Source organism: Stenella coeruleoalba (assembly GCF_951394435.1).
Source record: "Stenella coeruleoalba genome assembly, chromosome: 2".
In the NCBI taxonomy this organism is placed as follows: Eukaryota; Metazoa; Chordata; class Mammalia; order Artiodactyla; family Delphinidae; genus Stenella; species Stenella coeruleoalba.
In genome coordinates this window covers 24953381-24973237 of record NC_137147.1, presented here as the reverse complement: position 1 = coordinate 24973237, position 19857 = coordinate 24953381, and the positions used below count along the sequence as shown (strand labels likewise).

The following is a 19857-nucleotide window of genomic DNA, read 5'->3' as shown; positions in this document are numbered from 1 at the left end:
ACACAGGGCAGGTGGGGTGGGGTTTGGCCAGGTAGGTGAGGAGCAGTCAGAAGGCATTATTAGGAAGATGCCTACCCAGGGGCCATATGGAGGAACACAAAGTCTTCCTGGTTTCTGGGTAGGGACAGCAGATCCCTGGAGGTGCTGGGAAGGATGCCAGAAACCTGGCCATAGGGTAAAATTTGGGATCTGGATTTAGCCTTAGAAACTCTTAGGAGACTAAGCACATTTCTGAGAAACCATTCCTATCCCTAACAGCACTGCCCAGGACTCTGCAGTTGTTGTTGTTTTTTTAATAAATTTATTTATTTTTGGCTGCATTGGGTCTTCGTTGCTGCGTGCGGGCTTTTCTCTAGTTGCGTCGAGGGGGGCTACTCTTTGTTGCGGTGCGCGGGCTTCTCATTGTGGTGGCTTCTCTTGTTGTGGAGCACGGGCTCTAGGCGCATTGTCTTCAGTAGTTGTGGCATGGGGCTCTCCCTCGCCGGCTCTAGAGCGCAGGCTCAGTAGTTGTGGCGAACGGGCTTAGTTGTTCCGCGGCATGTGGAATCTTCCTGAACCAGGGCTCGAACCCATGTCCCTGGCACTGGCGGGCGGATTCTTAACCACTGCGCCACCAAGGAAGTCCTTCTGCAGTGTTTTGAATAGTGCATCACAGGGGTTAGTTACAATGCCGATCTGGAGTCCGCCACAGGGGTTTGAACCTTGCTTCTATCATTTACTAAGAAGGTGATATTATTGGGCAAATTCTTTGACCCCTTGGTGGGTGCTTTTGTCATCTGTAAAAGTGTGGGGTGTAGGGAGGGGCTACCCACCTCACAGATGTGAGGAGTAAATAAGAATCTAAGGACTTATATTAGGATGAACTACATGAAGTTGCCACTTCTGGGTCAAAAGGGTCAAATGTTGGCAATTTCATGTGGTTCAGCCTAATAAGATGTCTGGTACATGCTAAACACTCAAATATTAGCCCAAAGAAACCTAGCATTTGAGCAACCTGCTACGCCATACTGCTTTCACTAAATGCGAGGCCACTGTGTTCTTTGTTTTTTAGGACTTTTTTTTTGTAAAACTATTTTCACATCCAGTCGAATATTTTGTCTTTTCATCAAACTTTTGAACCTTCCCCCAGATTAAACATGAAGTTTGAAAATAAGGAATTCATTCATTCATGTGTATCCGTCTCCAAGTCAGTAACTACCGCTAATGGGAGCCCTTCCTTCTTACCTGGCCAGCTATAATAGCCTCCCGATTAGTCCTGCTATATCTACTCGTTCTCACTCTCTCCTCCCCAAATGCTGTTGGTTATTCTTTTCTTTTCCTAATCAACTTTATTGAGATATAACTTACATAAAATAAACACACCTATTTTAATTGTACAGTTCAATGAGTTTTGACAAATGTATACATCCAGGTAACTACCACCACCATCATGACTTAGAAATTTCTCATCACTCCAATATCCTTCTGTGCACTGCAGGAAAAATAAATATGCTTCAGTGGAAAATAATGCATTGTCTACATACAGTGCATCCTTTTAAGTTATCTGATTCTAGTCTTTCATTGTCTTGGGGCTGTTTTACAACTTTGTAGGTTGTAAGTAACTAATAGCAAAGCAAAATACTTCCTGTCTATATAAATGCAAATTCTGTCCTGTTCTGTGGAGGTTCGATTGACCTCCCTCCCGCTGTGTGGAAGAAATCAGTTTTGTCTTCATTTGTACATTCACTTCAGTATTCCTGACCTATAAAGTTTCTGTTTTTCAATATCTCCTTTGAATTGGCTGTAATACCCTTAACAGTTTTCTCATTAATGAGTTAAATAAAATCTTTCATTTTTACATCTGTAAGAAAGTCATGATTTTATTCGTTTTTGAAAATTATCTTTTAACAGTCCCTTTGTACAGTTAATCCCTACCTCCCTACCCTTGGCTCCTGGTAAGCACTTCTCCACTCTGTCATCATAGGTTAGTCTTGCCTTTTTAGAAGTTTGTATCAGTGTAGTCACATTCATGTATTCTTTTGTTTGGCTTCTTTCTTTGAGCATGGTTTTGAGGTTCATCCATCTAGCTGTAGGTGTCAGTAATTTGTTCCTTTTCACAGCTGAGTAGTATTCATCATATGACCATTCTGCTGCTTTTCCCATTAACTATGATAGCATTTGGATTGTTTCCAGGTTGGGGCTATTACGAATAAAGGAGCTATGAATATTCAAGTGCCAATTCTCTTGTGGACATGCTTTCACTTCTCTTGGGTGAAATTGGTGTCAAAAACCTGCCAAATTGTTTTCTCCAACGGCTGTACCATTTTGCATTCCCACCTTTGGCAACACTTGGTATTGTAATTTTTTTTTTTTAGTAATCTTTATTTATTTATATATTTATTTTTGACTGTGTTGGGTCTTCGTTTCTGTGCAAGGGCTTTCTCTAGTTGTGGCAAGCGGGGGCCACTCTTCATCGTGGTGTGCGGGCCTCAAGCGGGGGCCACTCTTCATCGCGGTGTGCAGGCCTCTTCACTATCACAGCCTCTCTTGTTGCGGAGCACAGGCTCCAGACGTGCAGGCTCAGTAGTTGTGGCTCACGGACCTAGCTGCTCCGCGGCATGTGGGATCTTTCCAGACCAGGGCTCGAACCCGTGTCCCCTGCATTAGCAGGCAGATTCTCAACCACTGTGCCACCAGGGAAGCCCTGTAATTCTTCTTCTATTTAGCCATTCTAGAGGGTGGGTGAGTAGTAGAATTTTATTGCAATTTTAATTGGCCTTTCCTTAATGACCAATGATATTGAGCATTTTTGCATGTGTTTATTGGCCATTAGTATACTTCCTTTTGTGAAGTGTCTGTTCAAATCTTCTGCCAATTTTTAATTTCATAATCTTGCCTTATTGAGCTTTAAGGACTCCTTATATATTCTAAACAGAGAGCCTTTGTCGGATATATGTACTCTGGACATTCTATCCCAGTCTGCAAACTACATTGTCTTCTGAAATTTTCATTCTGATAAAGTCCAGTTTATCAGTTTTTTTCAGTCATGCTTTTTGTGTCTGAAGAAATCATTGCCACCTAACCCAAAGTCACCGATTTTTTTATATTTTCTCCAAGAAGTTTCATATTTTTTTATTTTTTATGCTCAGGTCTATGATTTGAGTCAACTGTGGTATGTGACGTAAGGTTGAAGGTCCTTTCCCCATTTAATTAACTTGGCACTTTTGTCAAAAATCAGCTAACCATACACATGTGGGTCTATTTCTGGACTCCCTATTCTGTTTTATTGTTCTATATGACTAATCTAATGCCAGTTGCAGTCTTGGGTACTGTAGCTTTGTACAAAGTTTTGAAATCAGGTAGTATAAGTTTCTTTACAAAATTGTTTTGACTATTCTAGGTCCTTTGCATTTCCACATAAATTTTATCAACTTGTCATTGTCTACAAAAAAGCATGCTAATGGGTATTTTTTTTTTTAATTTTTAAAAATTTATCTTATTTATTTTTGGCTGCATTGGGTCTTTGTTGCTGCGCATGGTCTTTCTCTCGTTGTGGCGAGCAGGGGCTACTCTTCGTTGTGGTGCATGGGCTTCTCATTGTGGTGGCTTCTCTTGTTGTGGAGCACGGGCTCTAGGCACGCAGGCTTCAGTAGTTGCGGCACGTGGGCTCAGTAGTTGTGGCTCGCGGGCTCTAGAGCGCAGGCTCAGTAGTCGTGGTGCACGGGCTTAGTTGCTCCGCGGCATGTGGGATCTTCCCGGACCTGGGCTCAAACCCGTGTTCCCTGAACTGGCAGGTGGATTCTTAACCACTGCGCCACCAGCAAAGTCCCAAATGGGTATTTATTTTTTCAATGCTTACAACTTTTCACTGGTTTTCCCCGGTGTGTAAGATAAAGTCACCCAGTGTGGCAGCCTCTACCACCTCCTGCTGAGCCCCACTTCACCATTCGTGCATCAACCACACTCTTGCTTTCAGATCCTCCCATCCTTAGAAAAGCTTCCTCTATCACCTCTGTCTAAACCAGACACTGGTTCCAATCTTATCAGGCTCTTTACCTTTCCTTCATGGCACTTAGCAGTTTCTAATACAACATATATGGTTCACGTGCCTGTTTGTTTACAAAAGTAGGAACCATAACTTTCTGTTCGCTGTTATTGGTAATGCTCAGTGCAGTGCCTGGCATGGAAACAGCACTCAGTATTTATTGGTTTAATGAACAGAGGCAGATACAGCTTTCAGAGTATTTTATTGGAGCAAAACAATATATTTCATGGGATGATTCTTAAGTCATCTCAGGTAGTTCCCCTTCAGCTCTTAACGGGCACTCTCAAAATGGACACACCTCCCCCAACCCATCATTTATAGCTTGACAGTCATCCAACAACAACAGCAACGAAAAGTCATCTGGCAAAAAAAGGAGACCAGGGAGGGGTGTGGGTAAGGGAGAGAGTGACATTTTAACACAACACTAAATTTTAAAAGGTTTTATTTATATTTCCCCTTCTCTTTCTCAGATTGTATGAGCATTACAGGACTGGAGAAGGGTTATCACAGCACCTCTTGCAAATTCCAGTTTACAGGAGTGAAAAAATATGGGCCAACAAAATATGATCTCGGCTCTCCATAAGCTACTTCTCTATTCTTATTTTCTCTCTTTCCCCCTTCTTAATGTTAGCTACCTTTATCCAGAGAGGGATCATCAAGACTGTTGGTATGCTGGCTGACATGGTGATCTCACCAGTATCCTGTGAAGAACCGTCAAGGATGCTTTTTATCGTTCCAACCATTAATACCACTGAGGTAACAAGACCTAACATCAAGGGGGAAGACAAGTCACCACTCCCCCCTAGTCAGTGATATATCCCACACTTCCTTGGAAGGCCTGGGCCAAACGACAAAGCTTTGCACAAGAAACTCGGGAACTGTGTTGGAAAAAGCAGACACTGAGTGGGCTTAAGGCTCCTTGTGTATGGAAGGATGCACTATCCACGCAGACAGCGACAAGGCAGGACACTTGGCACATCAGGGCACTGCTCCAATTTTTACCTTTCATTCAACCTCCCCGTAACTGCTCCAAAAGAACAGAGCTTTGGGTGTGCTTCATTAAAAACACAGTAAAGGCAGTTTAAGAGCCACTGAATTCTTTATGGTCAGTTTAATAAACTCATCATACCACAAAAAAATCACAGTTTATAAGGCCATTTATCACGTGCACTACACAGTAAACAAGACCTTGCCCACAGCTCCCCCAAGTCAGTCACAAGGATGACTGGGAATGTGGTACCCCAGACTCAGCAGAGACATTAGAATAAACATTTCCAATAAGGGCTCAAGCTAGCCCCTTCGGTTTCCTCCCTAGAAAAGGCTCAATCTATAGCAAAAGGTGCTTAAAAAACAGAAGTCACTAGAAAGGACAAAAGGGGCAACAGCATTTTCTACACATTAAAAGCAAAGGGATCACTGGCCAGTCCTGGCATTTCCTCTGTATGATAAGGGAGGAAGCCAGCCTTCTAACCCAGCTATCTGGGCACATGGCAAATGGCTAGGAGCCTGAACACTGCATTTCATGTGGATAAAGCTGAAGAGAGAATGGACAAGCTTTTCTTTATGTGGAAGGTGTTTTAATTAACTGGCTTAATGGATTAAGAAAACAGCTGTTCAACAGCCAAGAAGAATCCTTTGATTTTCGTAACTCCCTCTTCATAACTCCTTTGGGCTAAGATGATTTTACCTGTGTGAAGTACTCAGCAGTTCTTGACCTTCATGAAAGTGGACAGAGGAAAACCACAACTTTCCCATTTTTTCTAACCACATGGGTTACAGCAAGTACAGATTAAAACCTATTCTGGCTTACCTAGAACACCAGGAAAGACACCCTGGGAATTAGGGCACAGCAATTCTTTATACAAGAGAACCAGGAGGGACCTCCCTGGCGGTTCAGTGGTTAAGACGCCGCGCTTCCACTGCAGGGGGCGCGGGTTTGATCCGTGGTCGGGGAACTAGGATCCTACATGCCACGTGGCACAGCCAAAAAAAAAAAAGAGAGAGAACCAGGAGACAGTCAATTGTATTTAACCTTTTCTAGGTGGTTTTGCCACAAATTCATACAAAACAAGAACCCAAATTCTCTTTCCTCACTGCCTATGACATGACTAGAAGTTCTGTGCTGCTGCCCAATCCAGTAGGACAAGGGGCCAGAGATCCTCATCAATTTGGAAAGAGGCACATGGGGGAAGAAATAGGGTCTTGGCCTCTGAAAGGGCATCAGGCAAACACGCAGCCCTTAGTAGTTGTGTCGGGTTATTTCTGTTCACCTTCCATGACGACACGCGGAAGAGGGGTGTCTGACCATATGAAATCCTCACCTTATCACGAAAGTTTAAGACAGTGACGAGAAGTTCTTCAAACAAGCAAACAGTACTCTGGGCTCTGGAGACCAGAATGTTTTTTTAAAGGGAAAAAATGTTCCAAAGCAAAGCGAAACGTTTAGTGCTTCAAAGACCCTGCCCCTGAACATTCTCTTTCAGTGCTCTAGAACGTACGCCATATTCTACGGTAAGGCTTTTAAAATAAAGGTGGGAGGAGAATCTGCCACTGCCACCTGATCCATTCTTTGGGTGTGATTTTGATGTCCCCTAGTTATAAACTTCCTGGTTTCTGATGTGATCTGCAGAAAAAGGTGGTATAAACCTGAAATGGATGAAGACAAAGCTAAATAAGAGGGATGAGAAAAAGTAATAAGGATTAGTCACACCTCTATCAACTAACTCTGATGACCAGCCTTGGTAGTAATGGTTAGCTGATGCCTGTTTGAATCCCATCAGATTCTTGAAGTAGGCTGTGTTAAACCATGTACTAAACAATACTTATTTGGCCCAGATTTCTACTCATTCCCAATGACAGTATTTATATACACTTGTGTTTCCCCAAGTGCTTGGTTAAGTAATGATATTTGTGATATGACTGGACCCTAGATTTATATTACAGTTTCAAGAAGAGACAACCAGTGTGTGTAATGTTTTGTCCTCTAGAAAGTAGAGGTCCTAGAGAGATCACAGGAGTTTTCTCTCTTCAAAATAAATCTGTAACTTAACTGCATTTATCCTGAAATAACTGCATAGCAAAGTGATATATATATATATATTTAAATGCCCATATTAAGTGACATTTTAAGTTGCAGTGACTTCATGCAAGCCAAAATAAAAGACTGGCCATTAAGTTCATTGCTTTAAGTTTGTGACTTCTGCAAACCCTACATCACTAAATAGTAACTTCAGTGCAAAAGCTCTCTGGTTCTAACGGGGTTCTATGGTGAGGACCTAGATGTGCAGGAAAGGTTAGTAATGTATTTTATTTTACAGGACTAATTACTTAGTTACCACAATCTTTTTTACTTCAACTTGTACATGCTAAATGCAGTCCCGGCATCTCTACTTGGTTCTTTTCACTTTTTTCTATTCTTTAAAAAATTAAAATAAAACCTTGGAATATTTCAAGGGCTTAAGGCTCTCAGATGCTGAGAGTGACCAAAGATAACTTAAGACATGAAAACAAAACTTCACAAACAATAGCATTGGTTACATCCTCCACTACATGTATCTGCACAAAAATACCACAGCTGATGACAAGATGCCCAGGAGAATTTGGACTGAAAATTTTTACCAATAAAAGGAGTGATTTCAAAAATAGAGATGTACAAAACTACTTTCACACAATGTTTTTCCATTCTGTTCCCAGTCCTTCCCCTATAATACTAAAAGACAAGCTGATCTTGGGTATAAAAAAAGTCAAAAGTTCTCTTCACTTAAGCTTTGGTCAACAGAAGAAAGTAAGAACTTTAACATGGTGATTTTCAGATTTGCTCTTTGGTCAAGCAGTATAAAGCTCGCTGAAAGAAATCCCCTTACTTGGTATGAAAACAGAGTCAAAATAGAGGATCCCAGTTTAGCAATAAATAAGTGTTCAGAATTTCTCAGGGAAAAAATAAGGGGTAATGGAAGGAGATGGAGCCCCTAAAAGCCCCAGATGCCAGGTTAGAACTGCATTAGGACATTAAGGATAAAAGAGAAATATCACTCAGAGTGATTTTTTTTTTTTTTTTTTTTTGCGGTACGCGGGCCTCTCACTGTTGTGGCCTCTCCCGTTGCGGAGCACAGGCTCCGGACGCGCAGGCTCAGCGGCCACGGCTCATGGGCCCAGCCGCTCCGGGGCATGTGGGATCTTCCCGGACCGGGGCATGAACCCACGTCCCCTGCATCGGCAGGCGGACTCTCAACCACTGAGTCACCAGGGAAGCCCCAGAGTGATATTTAAATGGGTCATCTTCTAAAAAGGGTAAGTTAATAAACCTTAATCCTTAAATTAGGAACATGACAAATGATTTCTGAGCGGAGATTTACCAACGTTCTCCTTTATCAGTTGAAACCCTAATATGGACCCAAACCCAGGCAGAGGCTGTCATAGTTTTGAAAAGTAGAAAGCAGTCAGAAGGAGACCACAGACATTCTACAAGGAGCAGTCACCCCTCTCCCCGCCACCCCCGCCCTCACCGCGCAGGAGGGCGCGTCACTCTGTGGAGCAGCTGTGTACACAGAAGAGTGCGGTGTGAGTCGACTTCGGCACCGAGGTCTGACCAGAGGGGGGTGTGGGTGCTTTTAAAACATTTAAGTGTTTTAAACAGGGGGTGGGAGTGTTAGATTCCAGCTTGGGAAGAACCCAGAAACTGGACATGCCCTCAGATGGTGACCATTACGAAGAAACATTTGATGGTGAAGGAAGATATCATCTGGTGACCAGAACAAAATGGAGTAAGACCAAGCCTTGGAGGCTCCTGGCCAGGGAGGGATATACAATGACAGGGAGTTTCAGCAATGTTAGTGTTTACTACTTTTCTTAAATGGCTAAACTTAAGACACATTAAAACGCTTTGGTTGATTACGTGACTGGTTAAACAAGGATTCCAAGGCTGGCAACCTCTGAGACCTGGACTGGAAGTAAGTGGAAGGCACTTGCTCCCCAGGAAGGAGGGCCAGGTGAGTCTCGAGGCTACAGTGCCAGGGCCAGCAGGAGCTCTGGACGGGCCCACATCTGTGAGGCGGCTGGGAGAGGAAAATGGCCTGCGTGGTTAGCCAGAGACAGGGTAGGGTCAGTGTGATTTCACAAGTAGAATAGTTATAAAATAAAACATTTTTTAATGGACAAAAAAGCAAAGTGAGTCACCTCTCTTTTTAAAGGTGATGTAGCAAAGGAAGGATGTGAAGCAGTTTTCACTATTTACAAAATATCATTTAGATTGGAGGTGGCCACCGTCAGTAGTTGAGGAAATCTCTTGCACAAGAAGTGTGGTTCCTGCAACTGGACTGGAAAGGCCACACACTCTCCTGGGTGAGGGAGAGTTCCTTTAGGGGAGCACCAAAAGGCTCAGTCTTCTGTTTCTTCATATGTAGTCTCGTCAAAGGGCCTGTCCAATAGAGGTACTGACCGATGACGGGAATATTTCAGGTGCAATAGGTCCCCGACTTCATCTATCTCCTTTAAAGCCTAAAATATACAAGACAGAGCAGAGGTTAGTCAGAGCCAGGAGGAGGAAGACACATTTGGTGCTTTATTTTTCTAAAAACAATCATGGCAAGATTATCCTGTGGTGGGACCATGTCCAATGCATTTACTCTGAGAAGACTAGAGTCTAGCAATGGAAAGAGCTGCTTTCTGAGCAAGGACATCAGGCTGACCGTGAAGAACAGGTTGTGAAGAGCAGGGATGCAGAATAAAGGGTATAATTCATCAAAATAGGACATGCTGGGACTTCCCTGGTGACGCAGTGGTTAAGAATCCGCCTGCCAATGCAGGGGATTGGCAGGGGACAGAGGTTCGAGCCCTGGTCCAGGAAGATCCCACATGCCGTGGAGCAACTAAGCCCGTGTGCCACAACTAATGAGCCTGTGCTCTAGCGTCCGAGAGCCACAAGTACTGAGCTCGTGCACCACAACTACTGAAGCCCACATGCCTAGAGCTGGTGCTCCACAACAAGGGAAGCCACCACAATGAGAAGCCTGCGCACCGCAACGAAGAGTAGCCCCCGCCTGCCGCAACTAGAGAAAGCCCGCGCGCAGCAACAAAGACCCAACGCAGCCATAAATAAATAAATAAATATTTTTTAAAAAGAGAAAGAGCATTTTAATATTTTTAAAAAATATATGACATGCTTGGAAGAAGAAGGAATATGTATCCTGAATTTGCCAGGCTGGCTATAATTTGTCATTTCTCCTTTTACCCTCCAGTACTTGCTCTTTCTGTTATCACACTACCAAAAAAGTGAGAAGTCTGCACTGGAATGCTTCCTAGATGCAAGATGAAGAGAGTCCCCAAAGTGGGCTGCTGTGCAGACTTAGTAAGAAAAAGTGGAAGCCAGCAAGGAAAGAAACAGAGCCAGCATTTAAACTCAGGTTTGATTTAAAACCCCCAAATCCTACCATTGAGAGATTATCTTGTCTTTCCATCAAAACTCTCTCAGTATAACTTTCTTTTCTATAAAACCTGCTCTTTTATTTTTCAAATATGTTTCTTATAAAAATTAAAACACTAAGACAAGTGATGAAAAGTCTCTTCCTGATTGCAATACTAGCCCTACCTGGTAATCTGTGTATGGTTTCTTATATGTACTTAAAAACAAACAAACAAACAAACAAAACCCAACTCCTGGTTGAAGTATACATACATACAGCAAAGTACACAACTCATAGTTCACACAGTTAACTTTCCAAAAAGCAGCACACAGAGAGTCAGAGTAGAGAATGACAATATAAGAAAGGCATACATGTTCAGAACTTCTTAGAAAATGTTTAATGGAAGGACAAGGAAATTCCAAGCCCCAGATACCTCTCAGAAAAATCCATGGAAGATAGCAAAAATTTTGGAATCCTAGATTCTAAGGCTTTCTAATAAAAGCACCTGGCTCAGGTCACAGAATGCATTTTCAGGTCATGGCAGTTCTCCAGCCCTGTTATTCACTCCCCAAGCACATGTGGATGTTGCCTAGTGGGTCTAATAGGCCTCAGCTCTGGAGACAATGGCTCTATCTAGGACACCATCTCATTAGACTAAGAAAGGGTAATGTGGGCCGTAGAAGCCCTATTGCCTAAGTCTGACTCTCCAAATTTCCGTCACATCATATAAATCTTCTGTCCACTCTCATGGTTGTAATCCCATATGAAAATGTACATCTTCTAGTTCAGAAAAGGGAATCAGTTGATTATCAGTAAATAGACACATATACCTGTTCCTAAATTTAACTTTAAAAAAATCAGTGTTTGTAGAGAGGAAAAAGAAACACCAATAAATATTATTCCTTATTTATTCTAGCATAAGAAAAAAGTACTCTTCACTCCAAATGTGAAAAATATAAAAAGCAAATAAGAGCTGGACTTCAACATGCTATCTGAACAGTGGTACCTTTGAGAAGAGGTTTAATTAAAAACTCCATATAGAAACAATTTAAGATTGAATTTCAGCTGAGCGAACCCATTAACTGTTTATTCCCCTGACCTCTGATACAGGATTTATTAATTTAAAACAATACATGACTTGCTAAGATCACAAAGTAAAGGATATTCAGAAGAACATGATATTTTTCATCAATTAAAAAAGAAAATGAATAGAGACAGAAAAAAAGCCACAGTAGCCCAAAGGGATCTAGATAACAAGATTATGACTGATACCACACCAACTATCTCAGATGAATGGGTTTTATTTATATAAAAGGTAAAATTATGCGACTTCCCTGGTAGTCCAGTGGTTAAGACTCTGTGCTTCTAATGGCAGGGTGCCTGAGTTCAATCCCTGGACGGGGAACTAGATCCCACGTGCCACAACTAAACATCCCGCACGCCGCAACGAAGATGCCGTGTGCCGCAACTAAAGACTTGGTGCAGCCAAATAAATAAATAAATAAATATTAAAAAGGAAAAAAAGAGATAAAATTGTAACTAGAAACTGCTGGTCATGATGTGGGGTTACCTGGTTAGATTAGGAATAATGAAGCATTACAAGTACCAACTGTTAACAAATAGTCTACACTTACACTGAACCTCCAGATCACAGGGTAAGATGGGTTCTTAGGGAAAACACATGTTAATTTAGGGTTGAGTATGGCCCTTGAATAAGAGAATATTCTCGGATACTTGTGCACCCCTGAGCTAATAAGCTTGCTCTTCTTCTTTTAAAAAATAATAGCTTTATTGAGATACAATTCACATGCCAAAAAATTCATCTTTTTAAAAGTTTACAATTCAGTGCTTCTGAGTATATTCACAAAGTTGTCAACTTTCATCACTATCTAATCTTAAAGCATTATCACCTCAAAAAATAAACCCCATACTCATATCCTCATTCCTCCTTTCCTAAGCCCTGACAACCAGCAATCTATTTTCTGACCCAATGACTTTGTTTATTTCAGACATTTCATATAAATGTGGTCTTCTGTGTCTTCTTTCACTTGGCATAATGTTTTCAAGGCTCATCCATGTTGTAAGGGTACAAATTCATTCGTTTGCATGTGGTTATCCAGCTGTATAGAACCACTAGTTGAAGAGACTATACTTTCCCCATTAACTAGTCTTAGCCCCTTGTTGAAAATCAATTAGCCATAGATGTCTGGGTTTATTTCTTGACTCTTAATTCTATTCCATTGGTCTATAAGTCTATCTTTATGCTAGTACTCCGCTGTTTCAATTACTGTAGCTTTGAAGTAAGTTTTAAAATCAGGAAATTTGAGTCCCCCAACTTCTATTTTCTTTTTCAACATTGTTTTGGCTATCTGGGGCCCCCTACAATTCCATACGAATTTGATGATCAGCTCTTCTACTTCTTCCAAAAAAAAAGCCATTGTAATTTTGATACGGATTGCAATGGATCTACAGATCTTGCTGTACTCCATATTAACAATACTAAATCTTCCAGCCCATGAACATAGGGTATCTTTCCATTTATTTAAATTTTCTTTCATTTCTTTCAGCAATGTTTCATAGCAATATGCAAGTCTTTCACCTCCCCTGGTTAAATTTATTCCGAGGTAGTATATTCTTTTGAATGCTCTCATAAATGAAATATTAATTTCCTTTACATGTGTTTACTGCCGGTGTATAGAAATACACTAATTTTTGTGTCTTTTACTCTGCAATTTTGCTGAATATATTTATTAGCTCTAGCAGATTAGTTTTTTGTGTGTGAATTGTATAGCATTTTCTATATACAGAATCATGTCATGGGGCCCATTAATAAATGAAAGTTCATTTTTATCTCATAATTTTCATGTTTACTTCCATAAAAAAATCATAAGACAAAAGTCATAAGACAAAATCATAAGACATAAAAAAATCATAAGACAAATCATAAGGTTTGTTGACTTCAACAAACCTGTGGTTTCAAAAAATGCATTTTATGCTTAAAAAAACCTAAATGGGGCTTCCCTCGTGGCGCAGTGGTTGAGAATCCACCTGCCAATGCAGGAGATGTGGGTTCGAGTCCTGGCCCTGGAGGGTCCCACATGCCGTGGAGCAACTAAGCCCGTGAGCCACAACTACTGAGCCCACATGCCACAACTACTGAAGCCTGTGTGCCTAGAGCCCGTGCTCTGCAACAAGAGAAGCCACTGCAGCGAAGAGTAGCCCCCGCTCACACAACTAGAGAAAGCCCACGCTCAGCAGTGAAGACCCAACGCAGCCAAAAATAAATAGATAAATAAATAAACAAATAAATTTTAAAAAAAAACCTAAATGGAAGGCAAAGTCAAATAATCCTGCAAGTGGATCTTATGAGAAAAATATTAGCACTCTCAACTGGTAAACACGTTTGTTGGCAACAGAAATCTAACAAGATATACTGGTTACATCTAAATTATTTCTCTCTTTTTTTTAAAAAATTATTTATTTATTTGGCTGGGCCAGGTCTTTAGTTGTGGCATGCAGGATCTTCATTGCAGCATGTGGGCTCTTAGTTGTGGCATGCTGGATCTAGTTCCCTGACCAGGGATTGAACACGGGCCCCCTGAATTGGGAGTGTGGAGTCTTAACCGCTGGACCACCAGGGAAGTCCCTAAATGATTTCTTGAATGTGTACAGTTATCAGGAGTAAAAACTGTTAGAAAACACAGTGAATTACTATAGCCATTGCATTTAATGACACAGATATTTTTTAAAAGGTGTGCTGGGCTTCCCTGGTGGCGTAGTGGTTGAGAGTCCGCCTGCTGATGCAGGGGACACGGGTTCGTGCCCCGGTCTGGGAAGATCCCACATGCCGCAGAGCAGCTAGGCCCGTGAGCCATGGCCGCTGAGCCTGCACGTCTGGAGCCTGTGCGCCGCAATGGGAGAGGCCACAACAGTGAGAGGCCCGCGTACCGCAAAAAAAAAAAATAGAAAAAGAAAAAGAAAAAAAGGTGTGCTGAAACTCCTAAACACCCAAATAAAGTAGAGTGGAAGAAAAGTTGATATTGCTGGGTTAAAAAATAATCAATGAAGAAATTCACCAGTAAGATTTTTGAGTAAAGGGAAAATCTATTGGAAAAAAATCCAAAAGGTATAATCAAGATAAAAAAGAAGAAAAACAAAGATACAGTATCAATAAACTGAATTCAATTTCAGTGTCAGAAGAAGATTAAGAATATACTCATACTGGTAGGAGTTTTGCTATGAAGAAATAGGGAAGAAAAATCAAAATCTTTAGCAGTTAAGAAAATTAAAATGTCAATTAAACTTTTAAAAACATACATTCATAATATTCTTTAAGATTAGTAGCTCTCCAATGAATTAATATTATGATATTTCTATCAACTAATTTTATGCAAATATGTTCTAGAGCTCTATAAACTCTCAGAAAGTAATACTTATGTAATATAAAGTCTGAAATCTTGAAGATGTTAGAGACAAGATGGTGGAATAGAAGGACTTGAGTTCACCCCCTCTCACGAAAACACCAAAATCACAAGTAACTGCTGAACAACCATTGACAAAAAACACTGGAACCTGCTAAAAAAGATATTCTACATCCAAAGACAAAGAAAAGGCCACAATGAGATGGTAGGAGGGGTGCATTCACGATATAATCAAATCCCATACCCACCGGGTGGGTGACCCACAAACTGGAAAATAATTACATGGTAGAGGTTCTCCCACAAGAATGAGAGTTCTGAGCCCCACATCAGGCATCCCGGCCTGAGGGTCTGGCATCGGAAGGAGGAGCCCCCAGAGCATTTGGCTTTGAAGGCCAGTGGGGCTTGATCACAGGAACTCCACAGGACTGAGGGAAACAGAAACTCCACTCTTGGAAGGCACACACAAGGACACAAGGGAAAAAGCAGTGACTACATAGGAGCCAGGGCCAGACCCACATGTTGGTCTCGGAGGGTCGCTTGGGGAGGTGGGGGGGCGGATGTGGCCCACTGTGGGGACAAGGTTACTGGTGGTGGAAGTACTGGGGAGTACTCATTGGCATGAGCTCTCTGGGAGTCTGCCATTTTGACACCAAGACCTGGTCCTACCCAACAGCCTGTAGGGTCCAGTGCTGGAATGCCTAAGCCCAAACAACCAACACAGCGAGAACACAGCCCCAACCATCAGCAGACAGGCTGCCTAAAGTCTTCCTGGGCCCACAGCTGCCTCTAAACACACCCCTTGACATGGCCCTGTCCACCAGAGGGACAAGACCCAGCTCTACCCACCAGTGGGTAGGCACCAGTCCCTCCCACCAGGAGGCCTGCACAAGCCTCTAGACCAGCCTCACCCACCAAGGGGCAGACACCAGAAGGAAGAGGAACTACAACCCTGCAGCCTGTGGAATGGAGACTGCAAACACAGAAAGTTAGACAAAATGAGACGGCAGAGGAATATGTTCCACAGAAGGAACAAGATAAAAACCCCAGAAGAACAACTAAGTCAAGTGGAGATAGGCAATCTACCTGAAAAAGAATGGAGGCACAGACCGAGAAGGTACAAGAAATGTATTACAAAGAGCTAGAAGATATAAAGAACAAACAAACATAGTTGAACAAAACAATAACTGAAATGAAAAATACACTAGGAGGAATCTATAACAGAATAAATGAGGCAGAAGAACAGATAAGTGAGCTGGAAGACAGAATGGTGGAAATCACTGCAGCAGAACAGAATAAAGAAAAAAGAATGAAAAGAAATAAGGACAGTTTCAGAGACCTCTGGAACAACATTAAACATTAAACCAACATTCGCATTACAGGGATCCCAGAAGGAGAAGAGAGAGAGATAGGGCCTAAGAAAATACGTGAAGAGATAATAGCTAAAAACTTCCCTAACACGGGGGAAAAAACAGTCACCCAACTCCAGGAAGTGCAGAGTCCCATACAGCATAAAACCAAGGAGGAACATGCTGAGTCACATATTAATCAAATTGACAAAAATTAAAGGCAAAGAGAAAATATTAAAAGCAACAAGGGAAAAGCAACAAATAACATACAAGGGAATCTCCATAAGGTTATAAGCTGATTTTTTCACCAGAAACTCTGCAGGGTAGAAGGAAGTGGCACAATGTATTTAAAGTGATGAAAGGGAAAAACCTACAACCAAGAATACTCTACACAGCTAGGCTCTCATTCAGTTTTGACGGAGAAATCAAAAGCTTTACAGACAAGCAAAAGCTGACAGAATTCAGCACCACCAAACCAGGTTTACGACAATTGCATAAGGAACTTCTCTAGGTTGAAAATAAAAGGCCACAATTAGAAACAAGAAAATTACAAATGGGAAAGCTCACTGGTAAAGGCAAACATACAGTAAAGGTAGGAAATCATCCACACACAAATATGATATCAAAACCAACAATCACGAAGAGAGTACAAATGCAGGATATTGGAAATGCATTTGAAATTAAGAGACCAGCAACTTATAACAATCTTGTATGTAGACAGACTGCTATACCAAAACCTCATGGTAACTGCAAACCAAAAATCTACAATAGGTACACACAAACAAAAAAGAAAGGAATCCAAATACAACACTAAAGATAGTCATCAAATAACAAGAGAACAGAAGAGGAAGGGAAGAAAAAAGACCTGTGAAAACAAATCCAAAACAATTAACATAATGGTAATAAAAACATACATATGGGTAATTACCTTAAATGTAAATGGATTAAATGTTCCAACCAAAAGACACAGACTGGCTGAATGGATACAAAAACAATACTCATATACATGTTGTCTACAAGAGACCCACTTCAGAGCTAGGGATGTATACAGAGTGAAAGTGAGGGGATGGAAAAAGGTATTCCATACAAATGGAATTCAAAAGAAAGCTGGAGTAGCAATACTCATATCAGACAAAATAGACTTTAAAGACTGTTACAAGAGACAAAGGAGGACACTACATAATAATCAAGGGATCAATCAAAGAAGAAGATATAACAATTAGAAATATATATGCACACAACATAGGAGCACCCCAATATATAAGGCAAATGCTAACAGCCATAAAAGGGGAAGTCAACAGTAACACGATGATAGTGGGGGAACTTTAACACCCCACTTACATCAATGAACAGATCATCCAGACAAAAAATCAATAAGGAAACACAGGCTTTAAATGACACATTGGATTTGATGGCCTTAATTGATATTTATAGAGCATTCCACCTGAAAGCAGCAGAATACACATTCTTTTCAGGTGCACATGGAACATTTCTCCAGGATAGATCACATGCTGGACCACAAAGCAAGCCTCAGTAAATTTAAGAAAACTGAAATCAAAGTATCTTTTCCGACCACAATGCTATGAGATTAGAAGTCAATTACAAGAAAATAAACTGTAAAGAACACAAATAATTGGAGGCTAAACTATATGCTACTAAACAAGCAATGGATCACTGAAGAAATCAAAGAGGAAATCAAAAAATACCTAGAGACAAATGAAAACATGATGATCCAAAACCTATGGGACACAGCAAAAGCAGTTCTAAGAGGGAACTTTATAGCAATACAAGCTTACCTCAGGAAATAAGAAAAATCTCAAAGAAACAACCTAACCTAATACCTAAAGCAACTAGAGAAAGAACAAACAAAACCCTAAGTTAGTAGAAGAAATCATAAAGATCAGAGCATAAATAAATGAAATACAGACTAAAAAAGACAATAGAAAAGATCAATGAAACTAAAAGCTGGTTCTTTGAAAAGATAAACAAAATTGATAAACCTTTAGACAGACTCATCAAGAAGAAAGGGAGAGGGCTCAAATCAATAAAATTAGAAATGAAAAGGGAGAAGTTACAACTGACACCACAGAAATACAAAGGACCATAAGAGACTACTACAAGCAACTATATGGCAATAAAATGACAACCTAAAATAAATGGACAAATTCCAAAAAGGTACCATCTCCCAAGACCGATTCAGGAAGAAACAGAAAATATGAACCGACCAATCACAAGTACTGAAATTGAAACTGATAGCAGTTAACTAATTTCCCAAACTAACTTCCAATAAACTAATTTCCAAAACACCCAACAGGGACTTCTCTGGTGGTCCAGTGTTGAGACTCCGCACTTCCAACGCAGGGGGTGTGGGTTTGATCCCTGGTCGAGGAACTAGGATCTCACATGCCATGCAGCGTGGCCAAAAATTAAATAAATAAAAATAAAAATACTTTGTGTGTGTGTGTGTATAAAAACTCCCAACAAACAGAAGTCCAGGACCAGATGGCTTTGCAGGTGAATTCTATCAAACATTTAGAGAAGAGTTAACACCTATCCTTCTGAAACTATTCCCAAAAATTGCAAAGTAAGGAACACTCCCTAACTCATTCTATAAGGCCACTATCACCCTGATACCAAAACCACACAACAATACCACAATGGAAGAAAATTACAGGCCAGTAACACTGATGAACATGGTCGCAAAAATCCTCAACAAAATACTAGCAAACTGAATCCAATGATACATTAAAAGGATCATACACCATGACCAAGTGAGATTTATCCCAGGGATACAAGAATTTTTCAATGTCCGCAAATCAATCAGTGTGATACACCACATTAACAAATTGAAGAATAAAAACTATATGATCATTTCAATAGATGCAGAATTTTGACAAAATTCAACACCCATTTATGATAAAAACTCTCCAGAAAGTGAGCATAGAGGGAACCTACTTCTGGGAGTTGCCTGGTGGCCTAGTGGTTAGGATTCAGTGCTATCACTGCAGTGGCCTGGGCTTGATCCCTGGTTGGGGAACTGAGATCCCACAAGCCACGTAGTGCAGCCAAAAGAAGAGGGAACCTACCTCAACATAGTAAAGCCCATATATGACAAACCCACAGCTAACATCATACTCAATGGTGAAAAGTTGAAAGCATTTCCTCTAAGATCAGTAACAAGACAATGATGTCCACTCTTGCCACTTTTATTCAACATAGTTTTGGAAGTCCTAGACACAGAAATCAGAGAAGAAAACGAAATAAAAGGAATCCAAATTGGAAAAGAAGTAAAACTGTCACTGTTTGCAGATGACATGATACTATACATAGAAAATCCTAAAGATGTTACCAGAAAACTACTAGAGCTCATCAATGTATTTGGTAAAGTTGCAGGATACAAAATTAATACACAGAAATCTGTTGCATTCCTATACACTAACACCAAAAGATCAGAAAGAGAAATTAAGGAAACAATCCCATTTGCCGTCACATCAAAAAGAATAAAATACCTAGGAATAAACCTTCCTACGGAGACAGAAGACCTGTACTCTGAAAACTATATGATGCTGATGAAAGAAATCAAAGATGACACAGACAGATGGAAAGATAAACCATGTTCTTGGATTGGAAGAATCAATATTGTCAAAATGACTATACTACTCAAG

The 19857-nt window shown here is 40.8% G+C and overlaps 1 protein-coding gene across 2 annotated transcripts in view; it reads right to left on the bottom strand.

The window, feature by feature from the left end:
• Nucleotides 1-4215: 4215 nt before the first annotated feature.
• Nucleotides 4216-19857, bottom strand: part of SPTLC2 (serine palmitoyltransferase long chain base subunit 2) — a 116090-nt gene continuing 100448 nt past the window's right edge. For both annotated transcript variants that reach the window (XM_079914655.1, XM_079914654.1), the window contains one exon: nt 4216-9520. Coding sequence is in view for 1 of the 2 variants with exons in the window: in XM_079914654.1 (XP_079770780.1) it covers nt 9401-9520 (120 nt within the window). In the remaining variant the exon portion in view is untranslated. The remainder of the gene's footprint in view (nt 9521-19857) is intronic.